The sequence below is a fragment of the Marmota monax genome, unplaced genomic scaffold (assembly GCF_021218885.2).
Source record: "Marmota monax isolate L192 unplaced genomic scaffold, Marmota_monax_Labrador192_F-V1.1 WCK01_AAM20220418_F8-fsc00019, whole genome shotgun sequence".
NCBI classification, from domain to species: Eukaryota; Metazoa; Chordata; class Mammalia; order Rodentia; family Sciuridae; genus Marmota; species Marmota monax.
In genome coordinates, this window is record NW_026695242.1 from 6723773 (window position 1) to 6740012 (window position 16240).

The window sequence follows — 16240 nt, forward strand, 5'->3', positions numbered from 1 at the left end:
AAGTTCATTCATTTTGGGGAAAAACTCTTGCAGTTTTTACCAAAGAGGTGTGAGTCTTCTAAGCCATTCCAAAGTTCAGGAGAATCCCTGTTGAAAACCTGTGTTCCTGGGGCCCCACTCTCCCCTCAGGTCAAGGGATCTGCATTACCCAGGGCCCAGAGCAATCTGACTCCACAATCAAGTGGTAGAACCACTGTTTTATAGTCTTGGGCAAACAGGGCCTGTCTGGGACCAGGAAGAGAAACAAGGCGATAATAACTCTCCAGGGGCCAGTTGGTGTGGGAGGGAGGGAGAAGTGGGAAGGGCTGTAGCCTTCAGCTGGCTCAACCTCAACTTCTCTGATAAGGAAATAGGGGCCCAGAGAGTGCAGGAGTCAGTCACCAAGGGCATTGTCTTACAGTTGTGTGTTGGTGGTTCCACACCTGTCTGGGCCACACCTCCTCCCAGAGGCCACTCAGTCCCTCTGAGCCCAGAGTTCCTTGTCTAGTGCAAGACTTGAGCTAAGCAGTCCTTTTCAAACTCCTCCTTTGACCTTTTCCTGTCTAGATATTAAATTTGTAATTTTAATTTCTGCAGACCAAATAGAACTGTGACTTTTCTCACAGGAAGAAAACATCTCTTCTTTGGGACTTTAGGCTCAGGAGGCCTTTGTGCCTGGACCTTCTAACCCAGGCAGTCAGGCGAACTCTCCCTGCTGAGACTGGCTCCCAGGGAGGTCTGACTCACCCCTTACCTCAGGGTGATTTCCAGCACGTTCTCCTGGTAGCTTTCAGCCAGCACAGAGCCGAGGGAGCCAGGGTTCCTGGCACAGATAGCACAGTCCATATACTTGTTACCAGGCTGGCAGGCAGCCCTGGAAAGGACTGGAAGTAGACCCCAGAGTCTGATGAAACCTAATTTTTATCAGAATCCATCCCCCTCCATCCCATTTTGGGACACTGATGAGATTCAACCAACTGTTTTAACAAACATGTTTATTAGAAAAGTAAAAAATATTGCATAGGTCTTAATACTTGAACATCAAGTGTATTCATGAACAGTGAGTATCTTCATGTAAACAGTTCTAGATGGAAGACCCAGATGGCACTCCTCTGGGGGAGGGGGTTCCAGCCCCCAGCTCCACTCAGCCCCATCCCCTCACAGTTCAACTCTCCAGAAATGGGGTGGGGATGGGGTGGACGCAGCTCCCAGGTGTATTTTTTTCTTCAAGTGTCAAAGATCTCAAGTGATCCCAACACCTGCTTTTCCTACTCTTACATTCATGCGTCTGTAAGATAGCTGCCTAGAACAGGTCAGTAGTGAAGCTCCAATCCGAGAAACAAAAAGATAAAAAAAAAAAAATACAACAAACACACTTGGTCCCTTCAGACCATGATACAAACCACCTCCATGAACTCCCCCCTCCCTCCTGTCCACTACCATGAACACACAACCCTCAGAGGCCAGAGCAGCCCAGCTGCCCTCCTGCCTCTGTCACACCACTGTTGTTTTAACTGTCAGTAATAATAAAAATAACAAGGTACATGCTACATACACATCCAGCCAGAAGCCTGATTGGCCCCTAAGCCTTTGTTTCATGCTACAGTACTGAGGGGCATTTGCCCCACTGGGGAGCCACCTGTGCAAGACCCCATGAGCTTCCCAGGAAACACTAGTCCCCCACCTCCATCTCTTTCCCTCAGGTGGCTGTTGTCAGTCTTCTAACACAGGCATCAGTCCCTCAGCCCCTGCCTACTGGTCTCCAACCCCAAAAGTTCCGTTGCCTCTGCCGTGGGGGGCACTGTGCCCCTCACCCAGGCCGAGGTTCAACACTCCTCAATGAGCAGCTGCTCTGAGCTGTACAGCTTTTTCTTGATGACTCTGAAGCCTGTGCTCAGCGTTAAGGACTGGCTAAAGCCAGGGACGAAGGGAGAGTTGGCGGAGCTGAAGAGCCCCTGGATCTTCGGCCAGAGGCGAGAGTCCAGGCGCAGCACGAGGGTCAGCTGGAAGGTGGGCACCAGACTGGGGTCGAGAGCCAGCTGGCCCACGCTGTGGCAGCTCTTGCCTTGCTCTACGCAGACGTCCAGCAGTGCCCCCCGCAGGCCGCAAGGCTCGCTGTAAGCCAGGCGCAGTAGTTCTTTGCCCACCTGGGTCACCAGCTGGCCGGGCATCAGCAGGCGAGCAGGGCGCCGAGAGCCCAGTCGCGCCTGGGACAGGCTCTCCTGCAGCAGCTGCATCAGGTTGGCACACAGGTGCTCATCCTCGGGGTCGCTGAGCAGCTCGAAGTCGGGAAGGGACACGCCATCCAGGTATGCCGAATCTGGAGGGGGAGCACACCAGGAAGGGTATTAGAGCAGCTTCCACAGAAGATACACAGGCGGGGGAGGAGCTTTTTTCTAAGAAAGCTGAGCTTCTGCCCAGTTCCCGCCCCGCATTCGTATACCCTCTACTCCAATACCCACGCCCCGGGCAATCTGGGTTCTGTTGGGATAGAAAACCAAAATGGTTCTGACCCCTTCCAGTGCGGTGCTTCCTCACCTCCCCGGACCCTCGTCTTGTTCAGCACCAGCCCACTGCTCACCTTCCTCCGGCCCGAAGCCACTGTTACTGCTGTCCAGGGACTCGCAGTCCGAGCTCTCCAGGCTCGCGCAGCGGTCTAGCCCCTCCTCTCGGGCCGCCGACCCCCAGGCTGAGCGCAGCGGCCGATCTGGGGTGGGAGTTCGAGACGCGGATGAAGAAGAGGAGGACGAGAAGCGGTCCCAAAGACTAGGCATGGTGAGGTCAGACGCCAGGACGTTTGCTGATGTGCTCAGTATCCCGGAGCTCAGAAGCCGCTGAAAGACAAGAGGGACACCGCGGAGCGTCAGTCTGGGGGCTGAACAAGACTGCGAGCTCTAGGACCAGTATCGCCGAGGCCGTCCCACGCAGAGAACGGTACACGCAGAAGGGCCACTCACCAGCTAGTGCGGTCAGCGAGAATTGCTGGGACAAGTGCGTCCTGCCGCTTGAATGGGTGCGCGAACTGGTGCCAACCACCGAGCGCTGCCCAGACCTGTCCCTTCAACCCACTCGCACCTCCCCCTTAGCCTGCTGAGATCCCTAGCACCAGCGCAGAGCAGCCTATAAGGTCTAGAGCGGCGAGGCCACGCCCCCTTCCCACCACGGCCCAATCCAGACCCGGGAGTGTGGCCCACCTCGGCCAATGGGCTTCCGGCGCACGTTCGCAACGTTCTCTCCTGCCCGGTGACAGCGGCTTGGCCCCGCCCCTCTTGAGCCCCGGAACGCTCCGGGCCGAACACCGAGCCGTGGCCACTCCCCTTTTCTGGAAGGGATCCGCGGCGGCTGCAGCTGCCAAGGTCCCTGAGGGCGCTCGCGGCAGGGGAGGATCAAGGAAAGACTTGTTTATTATAGGGTCGCGTTGCTGGGGGAGGGGGTAGCCTGTGACCCAGCTCGAGGGAGACTGGAGAACTTGGGGGGCGGCGGGCAGGAAAAACAGTTACCCCTAGCATCTGGGAGCCTGAGACTCAAAGGCACAACTGGGCTCACAGTGGATGCCTGTGGGACCGCGGCGCGGGGGGCAGACTTTAACCCGGCCACCTTTCGCGCACGTATTCCACGCCGTCCTTGCGTGGAGAGGATCGGGATGGGGGGTGGAATCCAAAGACTGAGCAACTCTGAGCTCGGTGCTTCCGCTCCCCGCGGTCCCACCTGCCTGTCGGCTGTTACCCTAGAGCCCCAGAGGATGGGTTCTTGAGATCCGTGCCCCCAAACGAGCCTAGTCCCCTGTCCTACCCTCTCCCATTGCGCTGCTGTTCCCAAGGAGAAGCCTTGGGTAGGTGGTCAGAGGAATTCGTTTCTGGGCTTGGGCTCCTGCCCCCTGGCCCAGCGGCCGAGAACAAGGACCCACAACAGACCGACACACTGACCCATCCGCGGGCCCTAGGGACCGACAGCAGCGCTGCCCGGCCTCCCCCGCCTGCAGCGGCGAGAGGGGGCATCCGCCAGGTCCTAAAGCCCTTTGTTCCCGCTTTGTCTAAAAGACTCAGAATTCATCAAACCGGGAACCGATATCTCAGACAAGCATTGCAGAGAGTGCAATGGTCATCCCCGGTTTCGTCATTCAGGCGGGGCCACAGGAAATTTGGCCTGGCAGCGATGCTCTAGGGCTGACAGTGGGTTGCTGGGGGTGGGAGGAGGTTTGGACGATCTCGACCTTTATTCGTTAAAGGTTTATCAATCCGGGACACGCGGACACTGATGGAAGAGAGAACCAAACTTACATCAGACACTCTGGACCGCCGGTAGGAGCCAAACCAGATCAGACAGATGAGCCTCGCTCCAGGGCAGGCTTGCGCGTGACATGTGACACATGCCAAAGAAGTCAGGCCACTGCCATCTCCAGCCCCACCACACCCCCACCCCAAATTTAATTTTTTTTTTTTAAAGTCCGACCTATGGGGGCTGGGATTGTGGCTCAGTGGTGGAGCGCTCGCCTAGCACGGGCGGGACCCGGGTTCGATCCTCAGCACCAAATAAAGATAAAGGCATTGTGTTGTGTCCATCTACACCTAAAAAATAATATTTTTAAGAAAACAGTCCGACCTACTGACCATGGGGCAAACTAAGACTTAGTACCGCAAAGGGCGGAATACAAGCCCTGCATTCCTACTCTCATTTTACAGGTGGAGAATCATTTTAGGGGGCAAATTTATGGGAAAAAAATTAGGGGCCCTAGATTAGGAGACATCTTAAAAACAGCTGCAGAATAGAAGAGTCTTTAGCCCTGAGGCTTCCAAGGCCCGAACACTGACCACCTCTTCCTATGCCTCTTTCTATCCTTTAGGCTCCACCACTTGCTGGGAGCCTTAAAGACATCAGATCAAGGTGATGAGATGAAGGACCAGGAGTTGGAGCAAATCACCCATGACTGAGGGGGAAAGAAGAGTTGGGGATGTCTTGTGTGAGTGAGTCTTCCTGTTGCTCAGGAGAGGAGATAAGGGAATTAATCTACCAGAGCAACATCCATTTCTCCCACCAGGCTAACTGAGCTGGGGACACCAGGCCAGCTGAGCATAGACTAAAGTGGTTTTCTTTTTCTTCCATTCCCCCCTCACCCCAGGGCTTGGATCCAGGCTTGATGCATGCACAGCATGTGCTGGACCCTGAGCTTCACCTCTAGCCCTTCTTTTCCTTTTTTCTCCTTTTTTTCTTTTTGACAGAAAAAAAGAAAAGAAATATATCAGAAAAATCTGGAACATTAATCAAGAAAAATAGAAAAAAATAAGCAGATAGTAATAAGCAAAGATATCCAAAGTCAGTTTGGGAAGGTCAGTTTATTAGGAATCACTCATTTATCCAACAAACACCATCATGGACTATATGCCTAGAGGTGTGCCTGGCATCTTTTTTTTTTCATTCACTGTCTCTTTAATAACTGTTAATAAAACGAGTTTCTCGAAAATGGAAAGTGTGATGTTAATAGGCACTGGGTAATTTTCTTTTCAAAAGAAATCTGTAGGGCTGGGGCTGGGGCTCAGTGGGAGAGTGCTTGCCTAGCATGCATGAGGCACTGGTGTTGGATCCTCATCACCACATAAAAATAAACAAATAAAATGAAGGCATTCTGTCCATCTACAACTACAAAAAAAATTATTAAAAAAATCCCCAGAAATCCGGGCTGGGGTTGTGGTTCAGTGATAGAGTGCTCCCTAGCAAGCATGGGGCACTGGGTTTGATCCTCAGCACTACATAAAAATAAAATAAAGATATTGTGTCCACCTAAAACTAAAAAATAAATTAAAAAAATAAATCCATAAATGTTGCTCCCCTCTCCCTACCCCACCGCCTTTCTCCAATCCTGAAGACTGATGTGTTTACCATGAACCACATCTCCAGCCCTTTTTAAAATTTTGAGACAGGGTCTTGTTAAGTTGCCCAGGATGACATCTTATTTGTGATCCTTCTGCCTCAGCCTCCCTCAGAGTTGTGTACCACCCCCTCTGGCTGGTTTCTCTTGCTTTTTAAGTGGGTGTGGGTGGGTGTGGGAGGACCAGGGTCCTAGCCCTGGAGGTGTTTCCCAGACTAGGAGGGAGTCTGTCCCAGGATAACAAAATCCTGCTAGAAGAACTGACAGAGGCTTAGGATGGGGGCTCACTTGTCTTCCCCTGTGTGACCCACACACTGAGATGGAGGGGGACAAGGCCCTATATCTGGTCTGCCAGGAGAACCTTTGAACCTAGAAGAGGGATTCCTTAACCTGTCTAAGGAGATGGAGAGAAGGGTCTCTAGAGCTGGAAAGCCTTTATCATTGCATCACTCACTCACCCTTTCCTGCCCTAAACACTGCCCCTCCTCCCCCACCCCCGGGGAGCCTTTCTGGAAAGGGCAGCTCAGCTTCTAGCCTCTGAACCAAGCCTCTGCAGAGCCCTCAGAGAACCTGTGCACTTACATTTGGTGTTTTCCCCCACGCTCCTACTGCCCTCAGCCAAAGCTGGCTGCAGGTCAGGCTTGCCTGGACCTGCTTGCGACCTGCTTCCACCAGCGCCCCTACCCCAACCCTTCACCCTTAGGTGTCCTCATCAAGTCACTCTCACACCCTGTGTATATCTCTTATTAATGCTTGTTTCCACTTGGAATGCTCGAGGATAGTGTTCTGCTCGTCTTGCAGTAGCCAGCACTGTACCAGGTGCCTAGTAGAGGCTGGGTCAGTGTCCCTTGGATGAATAATGAATGAACGGATAAATGGATAGCCAGGTGAATCGCGAAGGTGGCTTCTTCCAGAATTGCACAGATCTACACCTGGATAGCCAGGATCTAGCTGGGCCAATGGGATGGCCCTTCATAGGACCTTGATGCTACCTTCCAATCCCCTTTCTGACAAGCACTGCCAAGGGCCTTGGACATGTTTGAACATTTCATTTTTCAGGTGAAAATGAAAGCAAGGCTTCTAAGCAACTTGGTTTTTTCCAGCTGGAACATAGGTAGCAACCCAGGAAGCTAGGGAGAGATGACACAGTACAAAGGACTTTCCCTTTAAGAATTAAAATGGTACTGGGGGTGGGGGCTGTGCTGGGGATTGAACCCAGAGCTCACACCTGCTAGACAAGTGCTCTATACCCCCAGCCAAAATATTTTTAATTGAGGTGAAGATCATATAGGAAATTAACCAGTTCAAAGTAAACAATTAGGGCTGGGGATGTGGCTCAAGCGGTAGCGCGCTCGCCTGGCATGCTTGCGGGGGCCCCGGGTTCGATCCTCAGCACCACATACAAACAAAGATGTTGTGTCCGCCGAAAACTAAGAAATAAATATTAAAAAATTCTCTCTCTCTCTTTAAAAAAAAAGTAAACAATTAGTACATTCAAAATGTTGTGCAACTGTCACCTCTGTATAGTTTCAAAACATCATTATCCTCGCAAAGGGGACAGTGTACCCATCAAACAGTCACTCCCCTCAAAACATCTTTGACGTTTATGTTCCTTGTTGGTGGGGTTGGGGGCTGCTTCTGAGTGGCTTACTCTGGAGAGTAGTGTTCCGGGGATCACTTACCACTCACTGCCCAATTCGCAACATGGACTCTACCTTGAGGTGACCCTGGTAGGAGACTAACCAGCCACCTTGCAGGAGTGGGCTGTCATTGTGGCCTAGGCAACCCAGACCTCTGGAGCTGGTGACCAAGCCCCACGTTCCAGCCTCTGTGTCCTGGGCCCTGACCATGCAGAAACCCTCTTTCTGGGCTGTGCTCTATTCCCGTGGGACCCACTGCAGCCTGCAATTTAGAGTCAATGAGCACTCCCTCCCGGCCACCTGCCCCTCCCTGTGCAGGTGGTTCCTGTCCCATGCACCCGTTCCCAGGGCCTCAGTCTGGCACATTGCCCCAGTCGGGTTTGGGAAGTTAAACCAGATCTTGGAGTGGGGGTGTGATTCTGGGAACCCGAGAATTCAAGATGGGAACCCCCGAAGGCCAGCTAGCTCGCCTGCATGGCTTGTAGTGTCTTCTCAGCTCTTTGGAAACTTCTGACTGGGGTAGTGAAGGTGGAGTGGGGAGCCCGCGGGTCAGGGCTGCGGGGAGAGGCTGGAGTGTTGGTAGGAGGTGGAGACAAGAAGCCAGCAAAAGTCTTTCCAGGCCTTCTCTGGCTCTTTTACTTAAAACAACAACAAATAACTTGGTCAAAATAGCAAGATTATAAAATGCACCTGGCTTAGTAAAATGGTTTTTGAAAAGCTGGCGCCAGCCGGGGGTTTCAAGTAGGATTTTGATTGTTCTACTGAAGGGTGAGTTAAAGACTCAGTGGGGAGTCTTTTTGCAAATGAAGCTGCTTTTTGAAATGGAAATACTAACAATACAATGTATTGCAGCCTTTCAAAGAAGCTTTTAAAATTTGTTAGCTGCGAGCACCCTGAGGAACAAATATAGTGACTTCTACAGACCGGACACTGAAGCCCAGAGAGCCCAGTAATCCTTCCACCAGCCTGGGGCTTTCAAGTCTGATTCATAATTGGAATCAGGGGCTTGGGCTGTAGCTTAACAGTAGAGCTCCAGGTTAGCATGCACGAGGCCCTGGTTCAATCCCCAGCGTGCGCGCGCGCACACACCCCCCCCCAAATCGGAATCAATGGGGGAGGTCATTTCCACAAGCCCAATCTGAATGACTGGGCAGGTTAGGTGTGATCCTATTATACAGAATTATCTGGGTAATTCTGGGCTCATCTTTAGCAGACATGACTGTTGATCTCTCAGGCAGAAAAACAGGGCCTGGAATGAAAGCTGGGTAGCTCGCCGGACTATCAAAGGGCCTCCTTGTGGAGGCAGGGTGGGTTATGGGTGGGTGAGGGCATACAGCTTCGGAGACAAGGCCCACACATGACAATAGTGAGCTCACAGATAGCCAATTCTGTTGGAGTCTTAAGTTCACAAGAAGTCATTTCCTCTGGGGACAGGGCAGAGGTAGTGTTAACCCCACAAAGGGTTGGCTTGATAAACCACTCATGCCCACCGACTGGAAAAACAGCTTAGGATTCTGCAGACCCACGTTTATTACCAGCAACAGCAAAGGTCCAGACAGCCCACGAGAATAACCCAGCCTTCTTGTCTCATTCCCACCAGCCAGGGTGGTCAAGGGAGTTGCCTGAGGGACACAGCCAGATTTAAAACCTCATCCTTCTACCTCTTCCTTAACCTGTGGTTCTCTGGAAACCCCTCTGTTTTTGGTAACAGCTTTCTGCCAGTTTACTTCCATCCTGGGACAGAATCCTCAAAAGAAAGCAATGAAGTGGGAGGAGGGGTAGGCAGCCCCCTCTTTAGTTAGTACCTGAACCTAAGCTAAATGGCTGGCCACTTCCTGGAGGCCAGCCCAGGCCCTGTGGATCAGGGACAGAAGTTAGTAGGCTGTAGCCTTGATGCAGTCCCCAGGAAGCATAGCATGTCTTTGAAGCCCAGTGTTTTTATAAAAAAAAAAAAAAATACAACTCTGCATTCTATTTTATATTTTATCTGTTAATTTTAGTAGCAAACTTTTAAATTACTAGGGACATGAATCTCTCCCAGCAAAAATATTTTAATAAAAAGAAAGAAACACTGTGTTTATCCTGTGGCTTTATGAAGTTTTGAGATTTTCATAACCCAGTTTTGGAATTCAGAGCTACAGAATCTCAAAGGCCTCTTCAACCTCCACAAGGACCCTAGCAAAGGAAAAAGATATAACAAGTTCAGTGGACCTGCTGTTCCCAAAATTCCAGGCCAAAAAAAGAATAAGAAAAAAAAAAATGACCAGGCCTGGCCTGCAAGGGGTTCACAGTCAGGGGTCTGGAGGAGGCCTACCCTACTGGAGAAGGCATTTACAGAAGGCTCAGCACTTTTTGAGGTTTCCAACTGTCAAATATCAAAGGGGGAAGAGGGAAAGGATGGACTTTGTTCCTCCAGCTAGAGAGCTGGGGGTGACAGCAAGGATGATCAGATGTCAAGGTGTGGGCAGCCAGAATCCAGTCTTACAGATGGCCTAGACAGCCAAATGAGCTTACTTTCTTTCTCTCCTTTTTTTCAGAGGAGAAACTGTGTGTGTGTGTGTGTGTGTGTGTGTGTGTAGGGGTTTGGTCCAGCCCCTGGGTTTCCCAAAGGGCTCAGGTGAGTAGGACCAGATTAGAATGCTTCAGCACAGACAATTAATTGCTCTCACTTTTAGGACTCTGGCAGTAGAGTGAACTTTAAAGATTTTAAATGTTAGGGCCAGCAGGCCTGGGGAGTACCCTGTCTGTCTCCACTCCACTGGTGAGGAGCTGAGCTGCAGGGCAGGGAGCCTTAGGAGATGCAGTTAGGCCTCAAGTTAGGCCTCAGGAATTTGGCTTTCCCCTCCTGGGAACTCCTTCCTCACCCCTTTGTCAAACCTCTAACCTCACCCACGAAATGCATTTTTATCTCCAGTGACCTTAGAAGTCAAAGGCTTGGGAAACTCAGGTCTATGCAAAAAGCAGCAGCCCAGGGTCTGCATTCTGGACCTTTCTTTGGAATTCTTGAACTGGCAGTTGGTAGGAGCTGCCAGTCCCACCTGGCAATTTTGCCACCTCCTCACAGAGCTCTTGAACCCACATGGGGCTCTCCATGTTTTTTCAAAAAACAGTCTCATATCCTTTAGGATTTTTACACCTCTGCTAATAAAAGTAATATTTATGTAGCATATGTAGGTAGGTCAGGCTCATCCGTGTTATTTTACAGGTGAGAAAATGAAGAAAGTTCAGATAGGTATGGTGACATGCCCAAGGTCACACAGCCAGTCAGCAGGCTGGAGCTGACTCTAGACTTAGGCAAATTTCCTGATCCTTGGCCACCAAGGCTCTTAGTTATGAGCCAAAAGGGAATGTAAAGGCCAGAGGTGGTGGGAGTGTTGAATGGGGTGCAGAATAGGTAGAGTGGACACCTGCAATCCTATGCAGTTATTGACACAAAAACTTTCTCTGGGGTTGGCTCTTGTTTTATCTGATCAAGTTCTTCCTCCTCTTGCAGAATTCAGCAGGGCCCAGCAGTGCTGACTCAAATGGCTAGGCAGATTGACACCCAGGGGTTTCCCTCTGGCCAGACACCTTCAGTTCCAGAAGTGACAGTGATTCTCTCACCACATCACCCTCCCAGAATCCTCTCCTTGAGGACTCTGGCGCCCCACAGCAAGGGCCATCTGGGAAGTGGTGTGTGAGAAGAGGGGCCCCTTCTGGCTCCAGCTGTTCCATTTATAACCCACAAAGGGACAGACTTTGACAGAGGCACCCAGGAGCCACTGCTGATTTTATTGTATTTTAATTTAAAAAACAAATGCAGAAGCCGGTCCTGGTGGCGCATGCCTGTGACCCAGCTACTGGGGAGACAGAGAAGGATGATCCCAAATCCGTGCCCTGGCTAAGCAATTTAGGGAGACCCTGTCTCAAAATAAAAAATAAAAAGGATTGGGATATAGCTCAGTGGTAGAGGACCCCTTGCGTTCAATTTCCAGTATCCAAACCAAAACAAAAATGTAGAGAAACACAAAACTTCTAGGGTCGGCTCTGGGAACTGGTGCCCCCAAGAGCTAACCCCACTTCCCTGCGGTCTGCAGTGGCTTGTCTGGGGCCAGCGGGGATCAGGGCAGGGAAGACCCCCAGGTCCCTCTCCCCTTCCCCCCCCCCCCACAGGCGAGGTGCGCCCTCAGGGGAGCCGGGCCGCTGAGGTGACAGATGCGGAGCAGCTGACTTGGGGGAGGGGTCGTTCCCCACCACCCCCGGCTGGGGGGGAAGCGAGAACGTGACTTGGAAAACGTGCGTCTGGGGCGGTGGGGGGGGACGGCGGGGTATAGAAGGCGAATGGGACGAGGAGAGGGGCGGGGCTGTCCGACCCCGCCTTCCCGCGAGAGAAGGTAGGCTCCGCCCACCGTCCGGCCGAGATGCTGAGCTCAGCGCTTCTGCGGCGGCGGCTGGGTGGGGGCAGGGCGGCGAGGCCGGCGCCTTTCTGGAGAGGGCCGCGGAGAGGGCGGGGGGAGGGGAGGAGGCCCTCGCAGCCCCGAGGCTGTAACGACGGGGTCCTGCTAACAAAGCCATCTCTGTTGGGGTGGGGGAGGCCTCCTGGGTGCACACACAACCTAAGGGGGGTGTGGGGGGTTATCTGTGACTCACCCCAACCCTGACTTGGCCCTTCCGAGAGGCCAGCCGCGGTGCTCTCTGACCTCGGGATTTACTCGGTGGTGTCGGGGTGCTGGGTGCGGGGCCTGCCTTCGTAGTGGGGCCGTTCGGCACCGCCCCGGCCGCCCCCAGCTAGTACTGGCAGGAACTTTTATTTCAGGCAGCCTTGTAAAGAGCAGAGCAGAGGAGCTTGGGAGGGGAAGCCAGCAAACCTTTTGTCCCCACCTGGCACAAATGGTTACCCAGGCCAAGTGGGTGGGGGCTATTTTTGAGCTGACCTACATACCTATTTGCCTCTTTATCTTTTTATTATCACACATGGTTATTATGGGAGCTTTTCTTTAGCACTTGGTGCAGCCTCCGTGTTTGCTGAGGGCTGCACAGCTAAGCGTGTTGCCTCACTCACCAGGAAGTTTTAAGAGTGTCTGGGCCTGGGAAGAAGGGCATCCACAGGCCTGCGGAAGCTTCCCCAAGCTCTTTCCCCGTGAAACAGCACCCCAGCCCTGAGACAGCAGACTCCAGAACTGGGCGGCCCCGATTCAGATTTGGATCACACTGTCTCTGGGTTTTCCCGGAGACTGCCTAAAGCTTGGGCCTTTGTGTTTTGCCAGGTTTGACACTGTGGTCCTGCAGCCCCAACCTACAGGTTTCCTTTACAGATGCAGGGACAGAGGCCCAGGGAGGAGTGGGCAGACCTGGTTTGGGATTTGCTGCACTGATTGTAGAAACGCCTCTATTTTCTTAGGTCCAGGTAAAGAGAGCTCAACCTTTTGTTTGCCTTTGCTCAGCCTCTCTAGGGCCTCCCTCTCTGAACCTTTTAATAGCTCTCCTTTGCCTTTAGAGTAAGTCCCTCTCCTTGCCTCAGCCTAGCAAACCTCCAGGGCAGGCCCTTGCCTATCTCTAGGTTCATCTCCCTCCCACAGCCTAGGAGGGGGAAATCACATATGGTTCTAATTATCTCCAAAAAGCTCTTAAATTTTTCATAAAGTACAGTATGCCTAGCTTTGTGTATACAGCTTTACACGGTAATATGTGTGCAAAATATATACAGCAACAGAAGGTGGATCATAAAGAGAACATCAACAAGTATAAGCATATAATTTACAGTATTTTATCATGCTAAAGAGAGACAGACATATAGACCTGGAAGTGAGACTGGCAGAAGTAACAGTAGATTTCTATCTTGTCTTATCTGGTGCCCCATCTGGGGCAAGAAATCCTTGGCCCCTGAGAAGAGTGGGGGGAGGGGATGCTTGCACACATTAACCTTTCTTTCATTGGGATTTTCCTTTCAACACTGATATAATTGGCTTTGCCCAGATTCCCTGTACCCTGAGGGATGCCATTCCTCTGTGGTCTCAATTCCCTTCCAGCTTGTTCCTACCATCACAACAATTACAGTCAGCCCTCCATATCCATGGATTTGACCAACTGTGGATTGAAAATATTCAGGAAAGGGGCTGGGATTGTGGCTCAGCGGTAGAGCGCCCCCCTAGCATGGGCGGGACCCAGGTTGATTCTCAGCACCACATAAAGATAAAGGCATTGTGTTGTGTCCATCCACACCTAAAAAATAAATTTAAAAAAAAGGAAATATTCAGGAAAGAGAAATCAGGTCTGTACTGCACAAGCACAGATGTTTTTCCCAAACAATGTAGTATAACAACTATTTACAGAGCATTATATTGTTAGGTATTGTAAATAACCTAGAGATGACTTAAAGGACATCAGAAATTAGGCATAATTTATTTTCAAATCTTATGCCATTTTATATAAGGGACTAGAGTGTGGGTGGGTTGTGTTATTAGCAGAGAATCTGGAACCTATTCTTCATGGATATCAAGAACAACTGTACTAGCTGAACACAGTCACACATGCCTGTAATCCCAGAGGCTCAGGAGGTTGAGGCAGGAGGATTTCGAGTTTGAAGCCAGCCTCAGCAACTTAGCAAGGCCCTAAGGATATGGCTCAGTGGTCAAGTTCCCTGGGTTCAATCCCTAGTTAAGAACAACTGTATTCCTCTCAGATGCCCTTCTCCCTGGCACCCACAGTGCCAGCTCATCTCTCTAGGCCAGGGTTCTTCAGAAAGCCCTCCATGAACAGATTTGGGAAGCTCAAGTCCCCTTCCTGGGGAGTGAAGTACAGGGCGTCAAGGCCAGAGCAGGTGCCGCTGACATGGCGGCAGCTGAGTTGCTTTCTTCTCACTCATTAGCTTATATTGAAATGATTATGTCCTGGGTCTGATGCCCCATCAGACTGAACTCCTTCTAGTGAACATATGTTTTAAAATCTTTAAACATCTCCCCATTCCCACATCACTCCCCTTCTACACTCCCCTTCTGTCCCAGCGTCAGAAACCTATGGTACATGCACAGTGAGTATTTGATCCAGAATTGATGATCCAGAATTGAATGGAACTAGAACCTACCAGTGACTCCAGGGCAATGTGGAATCAGCAAGAGATCGCCCCTGACAGTGGAGAACTCTGTTTCCAATGAACTTGGATAACATTTATTATTGTCATATAAAGTTAAAATTGAAAGGGGGATTTCCCTTATTGCACATTGGAGGAGGCTAAATGGGAAGTGCCAAGAGTGACACAGGATGGGAACCAGATCCCATGGTCTGCTGGCATCTCTCCATTGTGCCTATCATCTCTTCAGAGAGCCTTCCCTGGTGGTCCCTGTCCTTCCCCTCCATTGTTTTCTTTCAAAGAACTCACTGCATTGGTAATTGCAAGTATGTTTATGTGTGTCTGATGCCTGACTTTCCCACTAAACTGCAAGCTGTGGGAGGCCAGGGGCTGTCTATTTCATCCTGAATCTGCCACTGTCCAGCCTGGAGCTTCCCAATAAATATGCCGGAAAAGAAAGAATGAGTGAGTGTCCATGTAGCCTGAGGCCTAAGAACATTACCCTGGGACAGCAGCACTGAGACTGGCTCAAAAACTGCTGAGTTGACAGGCCTGGGGGGCACCTTGCCAGGAGCTCCAAGGCCACACCCTGTCTGGAGGAGGTAGGCCTGGGGGAGGTAGACACCTAGTGAATTACCTTGACACTGGGGAGAAGTGTAACCTGGGAATCTAGTAGTGGTGTAGATAGAGGATTGCAGGTTTGAGACCCAGGGTGGTAGACTAATTAGATAGCTTTTGCAAAAATGGAAAACCACCTCAATGTCTCTGGTGGGAAAACAGATAAATAAAGGATAGTACATCCAAGTAATGGAAAACTATCTGGTGTTAAAAAGGGAGAGGTAAACAAGACACAGTAGCACATGCTATAATCCCAGCCACTCAGGAGGCTGAGTCAAGAGGATCGAAATTTGAAAACAACCTCAGCATCTTAGCAACTTAGTGAAACATGTCTCAAAATAAAAGCATGAAAAGGGCTGAGGGTGTAGCTTAGTGGTAAAGTACCCATGGGTTCAATCCCCAGTACTGAAAGGGGGAAATAAAAACAAGGGAAAGGTGGACTGCTCAGGTGTATGTAGCTCAAAGGTAGAGTGCTTACCTAGCATGCCTGAGGCCCTGGGTTCCATCCCAACACCTCAGCAACAACAGGAAAAACAAAATTAAAAAGGAGGGGAGAGGATATTTTTGAAAGGTGTCCAAGATACACTTGGGTGAAAAGAACAAATCACAGAACAATTTGTACACTTTAATCCCATTCTGGAGGAAAAAAAGAACATTCCCTTGAGGACCCATGCTCTTAAACATGCCAGTGGTCATCCAGGACACAGGGAGGCTGTACACAGAGTTATCTCTGAGAGCTGGAGAGGCTTTTTTTTTTTTTTTTTGGTACCAGGGATTGAACTGGGGATTAACTACTGAGCCACATCCACAGCCCTTTTTTATATTTTATTTAGAGACAGGGTTTTGCTGAGTTGCTCAGGCCTTGCTAAATTGCTGAGGCTGGCTTTGAACTCATGATCCTCCTGCCTCAGCCTCCTGAGCCACTAGGATTACAGGCATGTGCCCAGTGGCGGAGTAGCTTTTACTTTTATTTTATACCTTCTGCACTGTTGGATTTCTAACATGAACATATATTACTTACATCAGATATTTTTTGTGGGGGTGGGGGCGGCTAGGGATGGAACTCAGGGCCTCGCACATGCTGGGTAA

General features: G+C 50.8%; 1 protein-coding gene and 1 long non-coding RNA gene across 2 annotated transcripts; one reads left to right on the top strand and one right to left on the bottom strand.

Moving 5' to 3' along the window:
- Nucleotides 1–957: 957 nt before the first annotated feature.
- On the bottom strand, nucleotides 958–3093 carry Ddit4 (DNA damage inducible transcript 4). Its single transcript, XM_046419938.2, has 3 exons — nucleotides 2937–3093; nucleotides 2561–2813; nucleotides 958–2299 (listed from the first exon to the last, which is right to left on the bottom strand). The coding sequence occupies exons 2-3, from the start codon at nucleotides 2751–2753 to the stop codon at nucleotides 1806–1808; spliced, it is 687 nt and encodes a 228-aa protein (XP_046275894.1). The 5' UTR covers nucleotides 2754–2813; nucleotides 2937–3093; the 3' UTR covers nucleotides 958–1805.
- LOC124076136 (uncharacterized) lies at nucleotides 3069–5440 on the top strand. Its single transcript, XR_006846256.2, has 2 exons — nucleotides 3069–4280; nucleotides 4823–5440. It is a non-coding gene; the product is annotated as an uncharacterized LOC124076136 (long non-coding RNA).
- Nucleotides 5441–16240: the final 10800 nt, after the last annotated feature.